Source organism: Microtus pennsylvanicus, chromosome 2, assembly GCF_037038515.1.
Source record: "Microtus pennsylvanicus isolate mMicPen1 chromosome 2, mMicPen1.hap1, whole genome shotgun sequence".
NCBI lineage: Eukaryota > Metazoa > Chordata > Mammalia > Rodentia > Cricetidae > Microtus > Microtus pennsylvanicus.
In genome coordinates, this window is record NC_134580.1 from 130,597,078 (window position 1) to 130,619,390 (window position 22,313).

Genomic DNA, 22,313 nt, shown 5'->3' on the forward strand with positions numbered 1-22,313 from the left:
GGGGGTTATGGAGGAGGAAGGGTGAAGGGGGGAGACAGAGAGAGAGAGGGAGAGAGAAGAGAAAGAGACAGAGAAGGGGGAAGCAGAGAAGTGGGGAGAGAGGCAGAAGCAAAGCTGCCTCTCTGAGAGGAAGATGGAAAAAGAGAGTGAGCTCAGGCTGGAAGCTGAAGATCAGCCTGCCTCAGCGGATGGGGAGGGGAATGGGTGTGGCTTGTCTCTTAAAGGGACCAAAACCATAACACTCTCTATGAAGCCCTCTTTGTAGTCAGCAGTATCCCCTGACTCAGACCATGAACAATGTATCCTCTAAATTCTACAAGTTATCTGGCATAGAACTCCACAGGATCTTGACAGACCATTAGGAAAAAGTTAAGCTGGGGTCCTTTCCCCTAAAGTAGGAAGGAATGGAATCAGAAAACGAATCTGAAGTGCTTTGAGTTGGAAAGTCTTACTTAGTCAGTGAGGATTCTTTTTATTTATTTCTGTCCTGCTTCTACAAAAGATTTGCATCTGCTAAAATGAGAACAAATAAATAAAATAGTAAAGAAGTAAAACCAGCCATAATCAAGACCAGGGGAAATACAGAAGAAGAAAAAAAAGGTAAAGACAGATTTGGAAAACCAAAGAACTAGAGCAGTACAATATCAGTTTCAGACAGACTGCAGCTGTACAATAACCAGCCTCAGACTACAGCTGTACAATAACCAGCCTCAGACAGACTGCAGCTGAACATATCAGACCTTAGACAGGTCTACAGATGCACAATAACCAGCCTCAGACATGGCTGAGTTTCCTGACAGACAAAGGAAGAAAGGTCAGTTACATAATTCTGATTGGCAGGAAGAAACACACCAGTATCTTAGAAAAAGATAATTATTCTCAAATAATGACCTTAAATCTAATTCTACCTCATAGGAATATAAGATCAGTAGTTCTAAAACCAAAGGCCTAGAAACTTTTGGGGTTTGGTGGTTTTTTTTCTTTTGTTTGCTTTTCCCAGCAGTCAGATAGACATGTTACACAACCTTTACAAAAATGGCTGCAGCTCTTGTGAAACTACCCTCAGGGGACACAAGAGTCCATAAGGATTCATTATGTTGCTAAACCTTTGGTCCTATTAAAGTAGTTCCATCAAATTTCTGAAATACCAAAATTACCAAAATTATCTCATAGGAAAAAAATTCACAAAACGATTTTAAGTAGTGGGTGACATTGAAATAGCAGCTGCTTAGACATCTACCTGGAATTCTGAATAGGAAATTCATACTCAGGGCAAAGGCTCCTAAAAACCCCATTCCCCAGGATAGAATCTAAGATGACCTAAACTGGCTTCAAATTCACTACGTAGGAGAAGCTGATCTTGAACTTCTGATCCTCCTGCCTCCTTCCAAAGTGGTGGAGTTACAGACAAGCACCATCCCGCCCAGTACATCTGGTCCCGGGGACCAAAACCAGGGCCCTGTATATGCTATGCAAGCCCCCTACCAACCGAGCTCCCTCTACAGCCCCTTGACTTCCGATATGCAATAAAGTTACATAGCACAGATTAGCTTCAAACTAAGCAATCGTTCTGCCTTAGGCCCCCTGAGGCTGGGATGCCCAGATCCTAATTCTTAAGAATTCTACGGGCATGCTTTTCTGTGAGAAAATGTATGTTTTGTTCCATGTGTGTTCCGAGAAGTTGGCATGTTATTCATATCTGATGACTGTGGTTGGTTGAATAATCCACTTCACCTATCTCAGAGACACCAAGGGGAATAACCTGAGAGGCTACACTCACTGGCATCGATAACTACTCCTACAGAATTCTTTCTTAAAGTATCGGTGGGTCTCACTCTTCCAGCTGGGCACCTAGCCCAGACGGGTATTTTACTTCCGTTTTCTAAATTAGAAACAGGGATTAAAGCGTACAGGAAATATAGAAGCTGTGTGAAACAACTGCCAGATGAAGACCAGAATTTCATACAATACACCAGTAATGAAGAACTACCACTTTTTAGAAACACTAGTTCCAAGCAGGTTCCAGCCCAGATCAGCACTGAGTCAGAAAGCCTTTGTGAAGGGTTTGATTGTGCACGCCCTTGTGTGTGTCTCATTAGAGACAGAGTGGCTCTGTGTCTTTCGCTGGCCAAAACTCCAGTTGTGCAAGAGAACTACAGCAAATACACGCTGACTAAGACCACAGATCTCTAAAACAACATGGGAAAGTCTCATCACATTTTCCTTGCATGTGTTGGCTCTGAGCTCTGAATTGTAAGGGAATACTTACAACAGGGCCACTTTCAGAGGGATGTATCGCATTTCCATAGGGGTCCGGATGAGTTCGGCCACATCTGGGGCATACTGGTCCAGTTCTAGGAGGAGTTTCTGTTTCTTAAACTAGAAGTGGGAGAGAGTGCACAAGACACACAAAACAGATGATTTGCCATTGTTTTAGGATGAAGACAAAAACCTTTGCCCTGGCCACATACCACTGTCTGCCCTACCCTACTTCTCCAGCGCCCTCTCATACTCGCTCCTCCACCCTACCCCCACCGAGTTCTAGCACATGAACAGACAATGCTCCTCATGCTCCCAGAACTCTCCCCTAGTTAGCGCCCACACAGCCTGCAGACCTCAGTTCTCCCTCCCTTGAAGGACACACAGTCCTTTAGCTGCCTGCTATACTCGCTCACAACTCTAGGTCTTGCCCTCCTGTGTAACTGCTGAGGGCCCAGCTCCTCCCTAGAGAGTAAGTTCCACAAGGGTTTGGGGTTACTTTATTTGCTCTCTGTGGGCAAACAATGACTGAAGGTATGGCAAAGCCACTTCTTAGTCATTCCGGGAGGTGACATCAGTGGTGGCAGGGCTTCAAAGCACTATCAGCAAAACATGTCCAAGCAGTTGCAATGACCTGGATGCATGTTATCTCAGGTTCCCTTCCTCATTCTTCTGTTTCAAAGGTGTGTTTGGTTGGTTTCTTTTATAGCTCCAAAGAGGAGGCATGAAATAGAAAGGAGACTGGTGTGGCTGGGGAGCTGGAGTTCAGAGGTAGTCACATAGGTGGAAAGCTCTCTGCTTCCCTTGTGTATCCCAACAAATTCAGGGCTTGGGTTCTAAAAGGGAACTCTCATCACAACAAAGGGCAGATTAGGCCAAGGTCATATGTCTCAGGCTAACAGCTGAGGAGAGGGTGGGTGGGAAGTCCCCTCAGCAGCAGTTTTCCAGGATGCTGTGTAGACTAGAGGGATAGAGTCTCAAGGCCTACCAAGACTAAACGTTTACAGACTATAGCGTAAGGATCCTTTTGACAAATGAAGACCTTTTTTCCCCCCAAGATAGGGTTTCTCTGTAGCTTTGGAGCCTGTCCTGGAACTAGCTCTTGTAGACCAGGCTGGCTTCGAACTCACAGAGATTCACCGGCATCTGCCTCCCGAGTGCTGGAATTAAAGGTGTGCGCCACCACCGCCCGGCCAGATGGAGACTTTTTAAAAGTTATTTTTATTTATTCTTTGATAATTCCAGATATGTATATGATAATTTTGATCACAGTCATCTCCCACTGCTCTCTTATCTACTTCTCACTCCTGCTCTGCAGGGTTCCATTTTCTTTTATGTTTATGGGTGTTTTGCTGACATGTGTCTGTGTATCACCTGAGTCCTTGGTGCCCATTAAGACCAGAAGGGGGCTTTGGGTCCCCTAGAACTAGAGTTTTGAATAGATGTGAGCTGCCATGTGGGTGCTGGGAATTAAACCTGGGTTCTCTGGAAGATCAATCAGTGCTCTTAACCACTGAGCCATCCAGATCTAATTTTTTGTTTTGTTTGTTTGAGACAGGGTTTCTGTTGTGGGAATTCATTCAGCCAATAGTCACACATCAGGTTTCTCTATGTAACAAAGCTGGCTGTCCTGGAACTCACTCTGTAGACCAGGCTGACCTGGAAGTCATAGAGATCTGCCTGCCTCTGCCTCTCGAGTGCTGGAACTAAAGGCGTACACCACCACCAACCGGCAACCTTTCTATTTTCATGTGTCTGTGTATATGTGTGTGTGTGTGTACCATAGCATGTGTACACACATAATAAACAAATAATGAAGTAACAAAGGCTTGGAGTGTACCTCAGCAGTAGACTGCCTCACAAGCATAAGGCTCTGGGTTTTATCCTAAACACTGGAAAAAGAAAAAAATAAAGAGTAGCATATGATGTGATATTAGCACTAAGAGCGGCTACTTTCGGCATTCATATAGGGGTGAAACATACCCCTAATCCCAGTACTCAAGGCGCCGAATCAGTGGCCAGGTGGTGGTGGTGCACACCTTTAATCCCATCACTCGGGGAGGCAGAGACAGGTGAGTCTCTGGGTTCGACGTCAGGCCAGTTTGGTTTAAAGAACAAGTTCCAGGACAGCCAGGGCTACACAGAGAAACCCTGTTCCGGCAAGGGGGGAAAAAAAGAGGCTGAATCAGGAGTATCGCAAATTCTAGGTCCACTTGAGTGAGCTATGCACCAAGACCCTGTCCAAAACATACAAACAAAAAGGCTGGGAATATAGTTCAATCATAGAGCACTGGTACTGAGTTTGATTTCCAGCACTACAAAAACAAAAGGAAATATATTAATAAATAAATAGCTGGCATTCAAAATGGGTTCGTATGTGACACAGTGTAAGTAAAAGTCACTCTAAGAGTCAAAGTCATAATAATCTGAACTTTAGAAATAGGGAAACAAAAATATTTTACATTTTAATTCAGTCTTGTGGATAAGAGAACCTTGAGTACACTAAGAAATAGCACAGTGAGCTGGGCACACTGGCACGCGCCTATACCCCTAGCACTTGGGAGTGACAGGACCATTAGAAGTTCAAGGTCATGCTGGACTTAGTGAAACCCTGTCTCAAAATACAAGAAAAAAAAACACACATAGGCATGCACACACAAGCGGCTGGACAGATGGCTCAGTCATTAAGGTAAGAACACCTGCAGAGGACCTGGGTTCCACTCTTAGCATATACATGGTAACTCTCAACTCTCTGTAACTCCAGCTCCAGGGTATCTGACATCCTCTTCTGGCCTCTGCCAGCACCAAGCACATATATGGTACATATACAAACACACAGACAAATACTCATACATATTAACAAAAACAAACAAAAAAACTACAAGAGGTCATTTAGTTCTCTCTCCCTCTTTCTATTTCTTTGTTATTGTTGTTTGAGACAGGGTTTACAAATCCCAAGCTGGCCTCAAATTTTCTGTGTAGCCTCAGGATCTACCAAGCATGAGACACCATACCTTTCTTAATTTTAAAACACAAAAGAAAAAAATCCTGTTTACACATAAACTCAGAAACATACAATCTATCTTTTCTTTTTATTTATTTTCAAGACAGGGTTTCACTATGTAGATGAGGCTAGTCTTGAAATCACAGAGATCTGCCTTTGCTAGGAATTATCTGTGGAATCATCAGCTTATGAATCTTATGCCCAGTTATTTCATCTGTGGTCCTCAAGGGAACTGTTGGAATAGTTAACTCCCCCCCTAAAGCTTATAGATCATGCTACACTAGTATGATATATACTCCTCAGCCTTAGCAATCGAAGCCTGTAATGCTGAAATATAGGTCTTAGGGACAGTGAGATGGCAGAGCAGGTAAGGGTGTATGCCACCAAGCCTGACATCCTGAGTTCAATTCTCTGGGACCTACATCGTAGGTGAAGAGAACTGACTCCCATAGGTTGTCCTCTGACCTCTACACATTTGCTGTGGCATATATATCAACTTGCCAGCCCCAACACACAAATAAATGTAATAAAAACTTAAATGTAGTTCTTAAGAACACCAATAAATGTAATAAAACATTTTAAATTGAATTTTTAATCCCTTAGGGGAAGAGTCAGACAGCTGTGGACCCTCTAAAACATTACACATACATATACATGGTTTTTACACCATTTCAAGGGTTCACTATATTCCCAAAACCTATAAATGGGATCAAATTACAAGGTCATAGTCCAGATGTTTTTTAAAACTCTATGAGGCCTAAAAGTCTAGAATTCAACAACTTTATTTATTTATTTTTTTTAATCCATCACAGTGCAACAGAAAGGCCAACTGCTGTTTCTGGGTCTATTAGTTGGTAACAGAAGGTCACTAAGATGCACCCTCCTCCTACCCTGACCTAACTCAGTGGCTCCCAGCCACACAAGGAGGATGGTAGCCGACTTTTGTTTTCATAACTATGTACATAGTATACATGGTTTATCTGTTAATCCTCCCAGAGGCCTAAAGAGGAGAATGATCCCATGATGCAATTCTCCTTAGCTATTACGTAATTAAGAATAAATTTTACACTGGCTGATGGTGGCACACACCTTTAATCTCAGGACTTGGGAGGCAAAGGCAGGCAGATCTGAGTTTGAAGCCATGGTAAGTTCCAGGACAGTCAGGGCTATGCAGAGAAATTCTGGCTTGAAAAAAACAAAGACAAGTAAACAAGCTACACACACACCAAAAACTACTAAACTTTACATAAATGCTTCTTTAGATCTGCTTGTCTGTCTGCAGGAACTCACAGGAGCCGTGCAGTGCTGACGGAGGTCAGAGGACAACTGCTAGAGCCAGCCCTCTTCGTCCACCATGTGGTTCCAGGGAATCTTGCCAACCCAATATGCCAATTTTCTAATTAAGATTGGTCTTTTAGGTCTGGGGGTGTGGGATGCAGCTCAGTGGTATGGTGCTTGCCTGGCATTTTCCAAGGCCCTGGGCTCAATCTCCTACCTCCAAATTCCTCTCTGAAGGAAAACAGATTTATCAACACTGGGAATCCAATTCTACTTCAAGAAGCCTCATGATGGAGGAAGGTCATTGGTTAAAAAAATAAAGAAACTGCTTGGCTGGCCCTCATAGGTTAGAACATAGGTGGGTGGAATAAGCAGAACAGAATGCTGGGAGGAAGAGGAAGTGAGCTCAGACTCAACAGCTCTCCTCTCGGGAGCAGACATCTCAGAGAGACGCCATGCTCCCCTCTCCCGGGAGGACACGAGAGCTCTGCTCTCTGAGGCAGACACGATGAAGCTCTGACCCAGGATGGGTAGGCTAGAATCTTCCCGGTAAGACCGGTGCTCACAGATTATTAGAGATGGGTTGATCGGGATATCAGAATTAGCCAGTAAGGGCTAGAGCTAAAGGGCCAAGCAGTGTTTAAATGAATACAGTTTGTGTGTTGTTATTTCGGGCATAAGCTAGCAGGCGGCTGGGTGCTGGGGACGCAGCCCCGCTGCCCTTATCACTACAGCCTCAAATAGTGAGATAAAGACTATATTCATTTTTCCTTTGAAAAAATAAACTAACAAAAGGGAAAGCCTTTACATTTTTATTTTTGATAGTGTGTCATTATGCCCAGGCTGGCCACAAACTAGTGTGGACTAGAGAATGACCCTGTACTCCTCATACAGCCTGACCTCCCAAGTGCCAGGATCTTAGATGTGAGCTAATACAGCCACGCCCTTTCCTATTTATTTATTTTATATTTTATTTGAGGTGTGTGTGTGTGGTGCACATGCCAGAGGATAACGTTCAGGAATCATTTCTCCTCGTCCACTATGTTGGTCCAGGTCATCAGGCTTGCTGGGAAGTAGCTTTATCCATGAGCCATTTCACCAGCTCCACTTAACTATTTTAAAATAGTTGGATCTTTAAGTACATGACTTTTGATCCATTGCCATAATAAGTACATTACCAAATCCCACCAGCTTTGTCCTGCCCACTAATGACTTACCACAACTTTATTGAAGTCCTGAATTGCAAAATACAGGGCAATAGCAGTGAGGGCATCTGTTATCTGTCAAGAGAAAGAGAAGTAACGGAGAGTACAGGAGGAATACAAAGTACAGTTGGTACAGGGACTGGAATGCTGCCAGGCCTGAAGAGCTCTGGGATGGTACTGGGTTGACAGTCCAGCACCAAACTCACATGTGGCCAAGGCCTACTAAGGGAGGTATGACAGAAAACCCCTATATTATGATCCATTCTATCTGGAAGCCTATATCTCTTAGACCAGCAAGTTAAATGAAAATAAGCCAGGCACTGTGGCTGGAGAACTCTCATGAGTTCAAAATCAGCTTAGGTCACACAGTGAGACCTTGTCTCAAATATGAAACAAACAAAGATACACATACACACACGTAAGGGGGAACAATATCCACTGACCTATAGGCTTCAGGTATGTCTAGCACCTCATACATGGTAAGCCCTCAGCAAAGAGCAGCCATTATAATTAAGGAAGACTTCAGGGTGTCTTATGCTATCCTGACCTAGATTTCCAACTCTGTTGACAAATGTTTCAGGCTGCTCTGTTCCTGTCATCTCAATCTTCAATCCTTGTCCTTGAAAGCCTCTTGTGCTCCCCTCAGAATCTCTTGGCAGAATGCTTAGGAAACTCAGGTTGCCCTCCAAACTGGCACAGTTAACGTCAACCACAGAATCTTGGGGTTAGAAAATTGAAGACTACATAGTCCAGAGACCAAAGAATAAGAAAGTAGAACTGGTCACAAGTTCCCGCCTGCTCCTTATACTCTATAATACCATCCCAAAGCCAGGCTCCAAGCTAAAGACATTGTCTTGGCTTTTATTTTCTCAGAAATTCTGGTTTTCTGTTTTTTCCTTTCCTTTTCTTTCTTATACTCAGGGTCTCACCATGCAGCCCTGGCTAGCCTGGAACCTGCTATGTAGACCAGGCTGGCCTCAAATTCACAAAGATCCACTTCCCTCTGCCTCCTACATGCTACCCAGCTCCTTATTTTCTTAAAAACAAACTGTAAAATTAAAAATATACACATATATTTATTTTCTCTGGAAAGATACTTACCATAAATACCAATTCTGCATAGTCAATTAGGAAATGAAAGAGGTATATTATCAATGGAGTCTGTGGGAGAAAAACAAAGAGGAAAAAATTAAGTCAAACCTTGATATAAATGATCAGTTTCCAGACTGGGAATGGGAAAAAACTTACTCCGCTAAGAAATCTGATCCTTCCCGCAACAGCTACCTGGTACTAACTGAACAACTTAGTATCCTGAATCACAGGGCATCGCTGAAACGATCAGTTGAACATAGTGGAGGAAGTAACAAAATGTGAGGTTAGCTAGCTCTCTGCTTGGCTTGGGGGTTCCTGCCTGCAGTAGATACTCAAGAGGCTGAAATGAGAAAGCAAATTGAACCTAGGAATTCAGGGCCACACTGGGCACTTCAATTTACTTTATTTGAAAAAATAAATAAATAGGGGCTGATGATGTAGCTCAGTTTGTAGGATGTTTGCTTAGGATGCATGAATTTCTGGGGCTGGTCTCCAGAACTCCCAAAAACCCAAGGGGTGTGCTTATAATCCCAGGACTTGAAGTGCAAAGGAAAGGAGGGCAGAAGTCATCTTGGCTACAGCAAGTCCCATGCTAGTCAGGCTATGTGAGATCCTCCTGCCTCAAAAAAAAAAAAAAAAAAAAAAGTAAATGAAAAAATAAAATGGGGGGGGGGAGCGCTTCACAGAGGACCAAGATTGTTGAATGAACAAATGAGGAATTTTTCCTTTCTTTATTCTTTTTGTTTGTTTGAGATGGGTTACTCTGTAGCTGTCCTAGAACTCACTTTGTAGACCAGGCTAGCCTCAAACTCATGGAGATTCTTCTGTCTCTGCCTCACAAGTGCTGGGATTAAAGGCGTGCGCCACCATCACCTGGTTCCTTTATTCTCTGAAAAATTTTTGTATAAAAATGTTAATTCTTCCTCAGAGGCCCAGGAAGAAACCCACATGGTGATACTTGCTGTAACTCCAGCACTTAGGCTGATGTTCAAGACTAATACTGTAGAATACTCACGGGGAAAAAGGTTTTTGAGAAAATTCACTCACTGTGAAAAACTAATCTTGGCCTGAAGTTTTTTCCTTTGTTTTTAAATGGTTTTTTATTTTGGTTTTTAAGACAAGGTCTCATATAGACCAGGTTGGCCTTGAACATGTGACCAACAATGGCCTGCCTGAATCTCCTGATGGCCCTGCTTTGGCCTGCCAAGGACTAGGGTTACAGGTGCCCCACCAAGTCTGGCTTCTCAAGGTTTTGTTTTGTTTTATTTGAGAGACTTAAATTATGGATTCAATTTCTTTCATATATTAAACATTATTCTGATTTGTTTTAATAGTCTAGGTAATTAATATTTTTCTTATACATTTCACCTAAATTTTCATCTCACTGATATAAGATTGTTCACAATATTTTCTTTTTTGTTTGAGGCAATACGTTTTCCTCTTAATATGGGTTTAGCAATAACACAAAAGTTTTGGTATGTTGTTTTGTCCCAATATCATTCAATTAAAAATATATTCTAGGTGCTGGAGAGAAGCTAAGCACTATGAAGAGTACTTGCTGTTTTTTTTTTTTTTTTTTTGGATTTTTCGAGACAGGGTTTCTCTGTGGCTTTGGAGCCTGTCCTGGAACTAGCTCTGTAGACCAGGCTGGTCTCGAACTCACAGAGATCCACCTGCCTCTGCCTCCCAAGTGCTGGGATTAAAGGCGTGCACCACCACCGCCCGGCCAATACTTGCTGTTCTTGCAAGGACCCAAAGTATGGTTCCAGCACCCGCATCAGGTGGCTCACAGCTACCTGTAGTTACAGCACAGAGGACCTGATGCTGCTGGCCTCCTGCACACACAATGTACACACATACATACAATTAAAAATAAATTTTTGCCAGGCAGTGGTGGCCCATGCCTTTAATCCCAGTACTTAGGAGGTAGAGGCAGGTAGATTTCTAAGTTAGAGGCCAGCCTAGTCTACAGAATGAGTTCCAAGACAGCAAGGGCTACACAGAGAAACCCTCTCTCAAAAATAAAAAAAAAAAAGATAGATAAATAGATAGAAGGATTGATTGATTGATCTTCTTTTTAAAGAAGATATATTCTAATTTCCACTGACATTTCTTCTTTGATACTGCTTTAAAATATACAGACTGGCCAGAGGTGAATAGTTCACTGGTAGAATATTCATTATGCATGAGTACATGCTCAATCCTTAGTACAAACACAAAAGAGTATATGGTTAATTCCAAATAGTTGTTATTTATTTTTAAAGTGCTAGAAATTAAACCTTGGGCCTTGCACATGCTAGGAAAACCTTCTATCATTGACCCAGCCCTTCCTTTTATATTATAATTTATTTATAGCTTAATTATATTATCATCATTAAAAGCACACAATACATAATTTTAATAACTTAAAGTGTGGTGTGACTTGCTAAGGTTCATTATCTGATCATTTTAGGCAAGTGCTCCACATACATTTGAAAAGAATGTATATACTAACATTTATGGTCATACATTCTACATATAATTTGCATGGTAATGATCTTTTAAATTTCTACATCCTTATTGATTTTTGAGTCTCTTTGTTCTATCATTGATGAAAAAGACAGGTTAAAAACATCCCACTATTGTGACTGGAAGTGGCTCGGCAGTTAAAAGAATTTGTTGCTCTTGCAAAGGACCTGGGTTTGGCTCCCAGCACCCACATGGTAGCTCACAACCATCAGTGACTCCAGTGTCAAGGGAGCAGACACATTCTCCTCTCCTCCAAAGGCACTGCATGCACATGCTACACAGAAGAAAACCATGCAAGAAAAATTAATAAAGCTAAGTTTAAAATAAAATTCCCACTATGGCCATAGGCATATTTGTTTCTCTTTTTGCTTTGTGATTTTGTTTGTTTATGAAACAAGGTCTTATACAGCCCAGGCTGTCCTCAAACTCAAGATGACCTTGAGCTTCTAATTCCCCTCTCAAGTACTAGGACTGCAAGTGTGTGCCCTACTCCAGGTTTTATTCAGTGCTATGCACTAAACCCAAAGGTTCATGCATGCTAGACAGGCACTCTACCAAGTGAGCTACATTTCCACCCCTGCTTTGTGTATTCTGAAGCTGTGAATTAGATGCAGTTCTATATAGAAAGACTATTTTCTGGGTAGAGCAATTTTTATATTATTATAAAATAATCCTCTGGGTTTTTGCTTGTTTTGCTTTTGGCTTTAAAGTCATAAGCTACATCAATTCTTCAAACTAGTATCTGCATGACAGATTTCTTTCTTCCTTCCTTTTGCTTTTTGGGTTTAGGAGACAGGGTCTCATATAGTACAAGCCATCCTCAAACTCACACTATGTAGCCAAGGGTGATGTCAAACTTCTGATTCTCCTACCTCCACTTCCTAAGTGCTAGGGTTATAGGTGTGTGCCACCATGCCTAGATTTATGAGTGCTACAGATCAAACCTACGGCTTTGTACACAAATACTCTACTAACTGAGCTACATCCCAAGACCAAGCCTTTCAAGCTTGTTACTTTCCTTTTCTGTGTCCTCATATCTGAGATGTACTTTCTTTTCAGGTGTTGATGCTGTTGATGGCAATGGTGAGTGGCTGTTTGTTTTTTCTTGGTGTTAAAAATTAAACCCCGGTCCTTGTACATGGTAGGTATATGCTATATCATTAAGATACATCCTAGATTTCCCTAGCTTGAAGATGAATTTCTTCAAAAAGAACATACAATTCTTTTTCTGTGTTTTGTTTTGTTTTAGTCTGGTTTGGTTCTGGACCTTTGTGATAGAGACTCATGTAGTCAAGACGACCTTGAATTTCTGATGGGGTGCCACCATCTTCCCAGTGCTAGGATTACAGGCTCTGGTTTTACCTTTCCTGCTTTGTTTTGTTTTCCTGAGACAGGATCTGAGGTATCCCAGGTTGACCAAAACCTGGTATGGAGCCAAGGATGACTTCTGAACTTCTGACGATCTTCTCAGCTCTACTTCCTGAGTTACAGGCATGCAGTGCACACCAGGTTTATGAGATGCTTGGGACTGAGGCCAGGGTTTTATGTAAAATAGGCAAGTACTCTACCAACAGAGCTAAATCACCAACCCCAGTCTCGTTATATTTTTCAAGATTTAATTTTACTGTTTTTATTTGTGTGTGTGTGTGCCTACATGCTGATGCCAGAGGAGGTCAGATGAGGGCATCAGATCTCCTGGAGCTGGGTTTACAGGCTGAGAGGAGCGCTAATATTCAAACCTATGTCCCCTGTAAGAACAGCAAATGCTCTTAACCACAAAGCCAACCTTCCAGCCCCTGACTCTCACTCTGTGAACTTTACTCTTGAGTTCTGAGTATCTTGGTACTTTCCAATGCCTTCAAACATTTTTTTTTTTTTGGTATTTATTCTTCTTTTCTGCGTGTCGTTGCCAAAATAGTTGGCCCAGTACTATAAGCTAACTCATCAGTCCATCAGAATCAGAAAGGAAGTCCAGAATTTGATTTTAGTGTGGTGGCTCAGAACTATCTATTCCCATCACCTCCTAACTACATGTAAAAATATGCTTTATAACACTATAATGGGCTAAGGATGTAGGTGAACAACAGAACACTTGCCTGCATGCACAAAGCGCTAAGTGGAAACTCTATTACCAACCCCAAAAAAGGCTACAGATATACTCTGAGCCAGGAATAGTGACTCACATCTATAATCAGAGTACTTGAGAAGCCGAGACCAGCCCAGGCTAACTAGTAAATTCTAGGCCAGCCTGAGCTATGTAAGAGGCCCTGTCTCAAGAAAAAAAAAAAAAGGTGCGGTGGGGGGGACTGTAAAGATCATTGACAGGCTTTTTAGTAAATAACAACAAGTTGTGGTAGAAAGAAGAGAAACTTTATTTAGATTTAAATACTTAGTTTTTGTTGTACTTGTGTGGCCTGCAGGCAAACTGCTTTCCTCTCTGAGAATTAGTTTCCTCTGACAGAAACTGGGGAAGATGGTCTATGTCAGAAGCACTGGCTACATGCTGTAGTATGCTGTAAGGTTAATTGGCCTCTTAGGCTCCAGATGATTCTCCTGTCTTTATCTCCCACTTAACTGTCAAAATGCTGGGATTAAAGATATGTGTACCACATCTGGCTTTGTATGTGGTTTCCAGAGGCTTGCACAGTTAGCATGTGAACCCACCTAGCTGTTCCCCCCCCCCCAGCCTATCAGGCTTTACGTCACATGTTTTAACGCTGTAACTAGAACAGAGATCTGTAGTTACTACTGTTCTTGAAAGCCTATCCTGTCACTCTAATGAAATGAACTTTGTCATCTCTGATGATATTTTTTGCTTCAGAGTCTGTCTTTCTTATTGCTTTTATTTCAAAACCATAAGCATAAGCACCTGGGCTGGAGAGATGACTCAGTGGTTAAGACTATGACTTCCAGAGGACTCAGGTTCAGTTCCCAACACCCACATTATAACTAAGAACTCTCTGTGACTCAGTTCTAGAGAATTCAACACCCTCTTCAAGCCTCTATGCGAGCTGCACACATGTGGTATACAGATATATATGCAGGCAAGACACCCATAAACATAATATAAAAATAAATACATCTCAAAATTCAAGTTCTTATAAACCTAGCACACAGGAGGCAGCAGCAAGATGGATCAGGAATTCAAGACCATCCCCAGTTATATAGAGGCCAGCCTGTTTTAAAAGAAAAATAAAGGGGGCAGAGAGGAAAGAAAGACAGACAGACTGACTGACAGACAAATACTATAAAACCAGAGTCTGCATCTTACATTGTTTGTTTGTTTGTTGTTAGTTTTTCGAGACAGGGTTTCTTTGTATAGACCCAACTGTCCTGGAACTCACTCTGTAGACCAGGCTGGCCTCAAACTCAGAGATCCACCTGTCTCTGCCTCCTAAGTGCTGGGATTAAAGGTGTGCGCCACCACACCTGGTAGATGAGAGGTAAATTTAAGAGTGGGATATGAGCCATGAAAGGGACAAGATTCCTCAGGTTATGAAGTAGGAGTGTTTGACTTAGTCTAAAGTGATGCTGGATGCTTTTCTGGTAAAATCTAAGCTGTGTCTCACTAATAGAGCCAAGCAGAAAAAGGGGAAGATTGGCTTCTACAGGAGACAACAGCATGAACAAGATGTCAGAAAACAGAAGACGGTACAGGAAAGCTACGTTAGAGCACACCGAGGCCCACTTCACAATGGTCCTTGGGGCCAATAGGCTACTATGTGGGTATCAAACACATCTATTCCCAGTAACTGCCTGTCTCCTTAAGAAAAGGGAGGGAGGGCCGGGCGGTGGTGGCGCACGCCTTTAATCCCAGCACTTGGGAGGCAGAGGCAGGCGGATCTCTGTGAGTTCGAGGCCAGCCTGGTCTACAAGAGCTAGTTCCAGGACAGGAACCAAAAAAGCCAGGGAGAAACCCTGTCTTAAAAAAAATTCAAAAAAAAGAAAAGAAAGAAAGAAAGAAAGAAGAAAGAAAAGGAAGGGAGGGAGGGAGGGAGGGAGGGAGGGAGGGAGGGAGGGAGGGAGGGAGAAGAGAAGAAAAGGTGATCAGAAACACCTGCATGTGAGAGCTCTGAAGCTCCTCCAAGTGCCTGGGTTCTAAGCCTGAGGTTAGGGGCAAATACAGGTGCCAAGCACAACAGTGACAAATCGAGATTCACACTTTAGAAAAATGTCCCTGACTGCAGAATAAATGAGCAAGACTGAACCAGGAAAAACTTAACAAGAAAGCTGTTACAGCAATCCAAGGGACAGGTGACAATAACCAAAGGGTATGTTTACACTTCTGTTTTGGCATTTTGAGATGGAGTCAATCTCATAAAACCCAGGCATGGACAGGCCTTGAATTCATGGCAGTCCTCCTGCCTTGGCCTCTGGAAAGCTGGTGTTATAATGTGAGCCTCCATACCTGATGTGGGAGAGTCTTCTGTTTTGTGTTGATTTCATCGGTTAATAAAGAAACCGCCTTGGCCCTTTAATAGGACAGAAAATTAGGTAGGCGGAGTAGACAGAACAGAATGCTGGGAGAAAGAAGCTGAGTCAGTCAGTCGCCATGATTTTCCTCTCCGAGACAGATGCAGGTTAAGATCGTTCCTGGTAAGCTACCACCTCGTGGTGCTACACAGATTATTAGAAATGGGTTAATCAAGATGTGAGAGTTAGCCAATTAGAGGCTGGAACTAATGGGCCAGGCAGTGTTTAAAAGAATACAGTTTGTGTGCTGTTATTTCGGGTATAAAGCTAGCCATGCAGGAGCTGGGCGGCAACGCAGCTCACAGCTCCTTACTACACATACCTAGCTAGCTTTTACTAGTCTTAAAGCCTCATTTTTATGAGCCAGGCATGGTGGAACACATCTTTAATCCCAGCACTCAGGAGGCAGAAACAGGCAGATCTCTGTGAGTTCAAAGCCAGCCTGGTCTACAGAGTGAGTTCCAGGACAAGGAGGGTTGTTACACAGAGAAACCCTGTCTCAGGAAAAAAAAACAATAATAATTTCTATAGAAGCCTCATATAGTCCCCCAAGCCAGCAAGATAAACGTACTGGCTGCATAAGCCTGACAAGGTAAGCATGGTCCCCAAATTCACAGAAAGCCGGTTGCATCTGGAATCTCAGCACTCCTGACAGAAGTCCAGAATCTTCACAGACAGCTAGGCTGGTGTATGGAGACCCTTCCTCAACAGTGTGAGAGAACGGACTCCTGAGAGTTGTTCTCTGGTCTCTCTCTCTCTCTCCCTTCCTCCCAACTCTTTAAAATCCTAACTGGATCATTGTCCCTGATTGTGAAACAACTTTCTTACGCAGAGCATGTCACCAAGAGAGCTATTCCTATCAAAAAAAGATCCTTTTAAATGTCTGTACCAAACAGCTCAGGCTCTGGTATCCATGACTATGAATTACTCATAGTGCCAGGAAAGAAAACACAACACTTACTTCATGAAATACTGCTCCAGAATATGGAGACACTCCCAAATCCAGCAGTGCGAGGCCTTCAACCACTGAAAACAAAGAAATACAAGTTCACTCAGACTTTAGAGACAACAGCAAATGGTCATAAACTAAAATGTCAGATATTCCTAGGACCAAGGAATGCCTGAGTTTATCCCTTCACCTCAGGTCAAGCAAGTGGCTGAAGGTCTTCATTTGAAAAAAAAAAAATCTCAAGACTGTACATACGTATGAAATTCTCAAAGAATATGTCACATGCATACACACACACACGTGAAATTTTCAAGAATGGAGAATTCTTCCACACAAAGCAGTTCTTTCCATCACGAGCTGTGCCCATTACAAGGAAGTTTTATATTAAGCTGTAACTTCTGAGGTTAGAGAAATGGCTTGGCAATTAAGAGCTGCGTACTGCTCTTGGTCCCCAGTTCAGTTCCCAACACCCCTGTCCAGCAGCTCACAATTGCCAGTAGCTCCAGCTGCGAGGACACATCCCCCTCTTTTGGCCTCTGCCTTTGCATACACACAATCCCACAAAGACATGCATACATGCACACAATCTAAAAAATAAAACTAAATAATTAAAAAAAAACTATAAACTTCTTCTACTTCTCTGTGGTCTCCACCAACCCTAAAGCATTTCTTCTATGCATAGTCTACCCTATTCCAAAGCACAACTAACAAATCAGCAACAGGTTTTAAAAAACGTCCTCCAGGTTAGTGAAAGTTGCTCTCTTGTGTTACCTGTTTCAGTGACATTTACGTCATTTTTCTACAGAGTAAGATATACTTTTTAGCTGTGTTCCTTTAATTCTAACCTTATACGGAGTTGGAAGATGGAAATTGAGCTATTTGGGGGGGTGTTTAACTAGGTTTTTGTTTTGTGGCAGAATGTTTACATGTAGGAAAGATTGACCTCAAGTTCGCAATCCCCTGTCTCAGCAGCCCCCCAAGTGTTGGAATTATAGGAGCTGGCCATTAGGCCCAACTAAGATGATACTTTGTTGGCCTCAAACTTCCGGTGCTGCCAAGAATCACCTTAAGCTCTTTAACTTTCCTGCCACCACCGCTCAAGTTCTAGGATTACAGGCATACACCACCATGTCCAGCTTAAAATGTTTGGTTTGAGGGTTTTGGGGTTTGGTTGGTTTGGTGCTATGGACTTAACTTGGGAACGTGTGCATACTAGGCAAGCACTCCACTATGCTATATCAGGTACACAGAATAATTTTTGTTTTTTTATGCAAGGTCTCACTATGTAACTCTAGCTGACTTATAATTCACTATATAGCCCAGGCTGGCCTCAAACTGAGAGACCCACTTGCCTCTGCCTCCCCAGTGTTAAGATTAAAGGCGTGTGCTACCATGCCTGGCTCCAAATGATAATTCTTAAAGTAGATTACATTAGAAAATAATTGATCAAGTGCCTGATAAAATATATTCAGTACAGCACTGAGAGTAATAATTTTTCTTTATCTTCCGTGTATGGGTGTTTTGTTTGTGGATATGTCTGTGCACCACATATGTGCCTGATTCTGATGACGCATCAGATCCTCTAGAACTGAGTTACAGATGGCTGGGAGCCAACAAGTGAGTTCCAGGAATGGAACCTGGGTCCTCTGGAAGAACGGGCAGTGCTCTTAACTGATGAGCCATCTCTCCAGTCCCACTTAATAAAAACTGAAAATAATGCCAATATTGATTAATGGAGATTTATTTAAATATGTATTGACCAATATACTAATATATATACTGATATATTAGGCATTAAAACTATATTGCAAATAACTGAATAAATAAATAGGTGGAAGAGAAAGAAATGCTCTCCTTATAGAATGCTCAGCATCAAGTGTAGGAAGGCTAGGCGCGTGGGACAGCAGCAGGGCATCATGCAGAGCATGCAGGAGGATGCATCCGGACAAAAGCGTAAACAAGGAAGAACGGAAGAAAGAGCAGAAAGTCATCAGTTGACTGACCCACAGAATGGTTCTGAAAGCAAGAATCATTTGCAGATGCTAAAGTTAGGGGTAGAAGTATGTAAACCACAGTACTTTCAAGGGGAAAAGTAATAATTTCATGTAGGCCTTACATTCCCTGCTATAATCAGGTGATCCATTAAAACGTCAATATGTGAGTTATATTAATTACCAAGTATCTCAGGATTCATTGATGAGAAGAATTCTGTGGTTCTCATGCCAACAGTGTGGTAGAATAACAACAACAAAAAACTAACAAAAAACCCATAACCTCCACCTAATCATGGGAAAGCATCAGGCAACCAAAAATGGCAGGTACATAACTGTCCAGTACTCTTAAAAAAAATAAATCAAAGGAAGAGTCCCAGACGGGTAGTCACTAAGGAGATGTAACCACTAAATGCAAAAGGAGGTCATGGATTGAACATTAGGCCAGGAACTGAACAACAGGGACGCAGCACAATTCTAATAAGGTATATACACTAATAGTACTAACTGACCGAAGCCACAATATTAAGTATATTAGGTAAACTGTAAATAGGAACTTTATTTTTGCAACTCTCTCTGTGTGTGTGTACACGCACATGTGCTTTGAGTACCTACGGAGGCCAGAAAAGGTTACCAGAGCTAGAGTTACTGGAGTTTATAAACAACCTGATGTAGATGCTGGGATCCAAACTCCAGTACTCAGATAGACCAATAAGTACTATATGTGTGTATTAAAAATTTAAAAACATTTATATGTTTGTTGGGTTTTTTTTTTCATTTTTTGAGATAGGGTTTCACTGTGTAGCCCTAGCTATCATGAAACTGATTCTGTAGACCATGGCGGCCTTGTACTCACAGAGATCTGCCTGCCTCTGCCTCCTAAGTGCTGAAATTAAAGGTGTGTGCTACCACCACCTGCCTCAATAAGTACCCTTAACTGCTGAACCATCTCTCCAGTCCCTTTGAAACTCCTTTGAAAATTGAAATATTTCAGGGTTGGCAAAATGGCTCAGTTAATTAGGTTATTACTGAAAAGACTGATGACCTGAGTTTGATCATCAGATCCTAAAGCGAAAGAAAGAACAGTCTCCCTCAGCCCAGCAGTGGGGACTACACCTTTAATCCCAGCACTCAGAAGGCAGAGGCAGGTGGATCTCTATGAGGCTGAGGTCAGCCTGGTCTACAGAGTGAGCTCCAGAACTTCTCTGTCTCAAAAAACAAAAACAAAAACAAAAAACAACAACAGAAAGCTACAGATCTATGTTTATTGAAGGAAATCTGCCCACAAAATGCTAAGAGAAAAGCTGGAAGTAATACAGCACACAAAATATAACACAATTTTATTAAATGTTTAAAGAAATTTTATTAACATCAAATACACAAAAAGAATGGGCTTCATTAGGACATTTTATACATGTAATACAAACACATGAGGATTTAAAGTTGAAGGCTAGCCTGGGCTACACTGTAAGATTCTCAAAACAAACACGGAAGGAAGAAGGGAAGGAGAAGGGACAAGAAAAGAAATACCTGGGAAAATAAATATTAAGATGCTTTAAACTGTGTATTTAACCTAAAGAAGGAAACTATTTATAGTTACCAACATTTTTCCCCCAAGACAGGATTTCTCTGTGTAGCCCTGGCTGCCCTGGAACTTGCTCTGTAGACCAGGCTAGCCTCCAACTTAGAGATCCACCTGCCTCTGCCTCTCCAGTGCTGGGATTAAAAAAGCCTGATTTTACGCCTTTAATCCCAGCACTCGGGAGGCAGAGGCAGGCGGATCTCTGTGAGCCCGAGGCCAGCCTGGTCTACAAGAGCTAGTTCCAGGACAGGAACCAAAAACTACGGAGAAACCCTGTCTTGGAAAAAAAAAAAAGCCTGATTTTTTGCAAGATAATTTTAACTGGGGATTGCAAGACACATTATTCAGGTAAAGACTCTTGTTGCCAAGACCGATGACTTGAGCTCAATCCTAAGAACCCAAATGGTATAAGAGAACCACCAACTCCCACAAGTTGTCTTAACTCTACGAGCAAGTGTGTGTGTGTACACATATGCACACACACGGAGCAAAGAAAATACATAAAAATTTACAGAGACAACTGTAACTGGTCCTTTCTACGAGGACCAGGAAAAAATACCCCTAAGCAGCAGCAGAGACGTCACTCTGTAAGACGGCTGTTAAACTCTCAGTAATAGCTTTACTGGAGACCAAGAAAAGGATTTATTAACCCACTGCACATGACTTCCCTCAGCATAGGCCAAGGGCATCTGACACAGCAGTAGAAGCAACACTTGGGAATCAGACAGTATAAGGCTGTCTGGAAACAGCAGGCTTCACATCGCCATCTAACCCAGAGAGAGGTTTTCAACAAGCACCTTTCTTTCAGAGATACTTTGGCTAGATATTGTGCAGGAGTAAACTCGAGTATTCTCTGGCAAGTGCCTAGAATGTGGCTCTGGCAACTGGTGATATATATACATCATCATATTATTTCATGGATAACATCTGGAGGGAAAGTCAACCTCATGTAAGAACATTTATAAAAACACCACTCTTTATTGTAATATTAAGATATGTAAGAAAGGCATAAATTCAGAATAGTTTTTTTGTTTTGTTTTGTTTTTGTTTTTCAAGACAGGGTTTCTCTGTAGCTTTGGAGCCTGACCTGGAACTAGCTCTTGTAGACCAGGCTGGTCTTGAACTCACAGAGGTCCACCTGCCTCTGCCTTCTGAGTGCTGGGATTAAGGGAGTGCGCTGCTACCACCGGCTTAACCTAAATTTTCTGTTAGAAACCCAGATGTTTTTCGTAACCTGCAAAAGTAAACTTCTAGAGCAGAGGACAAGACAGGAAAATGTGTTCTCTTTTAGAAGCCTCATAATCACAGGCAAGTGTTCTACCATTGATGAACACACCCAGACCTAGAGCCTCATAATCACAGGCAAGTGTTCTACCACTGATGAACACACCCAGACCTAGAGCCTCATAATCACAGGCAAGTGTTCTACCATTGATGAACACACCCAGACCTAGAGCCTCATAATCACAGGCAAGTGTTCTACCACTGATGAACACACCCAGACCTAGAGCCTCAATATCACAGGCAAGTGTTCTACCATTGATGAACACACCCAGACCTAGAGCCTCAATATCACAGGCAAGTGTTCTACCATTGATGAACACACCCAGACCTAGAGCCTCAATATCACAGGCAAGTGTTCTACCACTGGCAAGCACACCCAGACCTAGAGCCTCATAATCACAGGCAAGTGTTCTACCACTGGCAAGCACACCCAGACCTAGAGTCCTGCCATTTTTATTCATTTAGTTTCGTTTTCTGGTTTTTTGAGACAGTGTCTCACACTGCCAACCACCTATTTGACACTCATTATATTATAAATATATAAAACCACAACTTATATCTGAAGATGACCTCAAACTCACAGCAATTCTCCTGCCTCAGCTTTCTAAGTACTAGGATTACAGGTATGAGCCACGAAGCCCAGCTCAACTCTTTCAAAATGGGGGAGGGTATTTTTAATTATGTATAT

The 22,313-nt window shown here is 42.2% G+C and overlaps 1 protein-coding gene across 1 annotated transcript in view; it reads right to left on the reverse strand.

Moving 5' to 3' along the window:
* Positions 1-22,313, reverse strand: part of Pigu (phosphatidylinositol glycan anchor biosynthesis class U) — an 83,527-nt gene that overhangs the window by 55,444 nt on the left and 5,770 nt on the right. Inside the window, exons 2-5 of the mRNA XM_075962654.1 lie at positions 16,781-16,845; positions 8,848-8,907; positions 7,759-7,821; positions 2,270-2,379 (exon numbers count right to left, since the gene is read on the reverse strand). Coding sequence (XP_075818769.1) covers positions 2,270-2,379; positions 7,759-7,821; positions 8,848-8,907; positions 16,781-16,845 — 298 coding nt within the window. The remainder of the gene's footprint in view (positions 1-2,269; positions 2,380-7,758; positions 7,822-8,847; positions 8,908-16,780; positions 16,846-22,313) is intronic.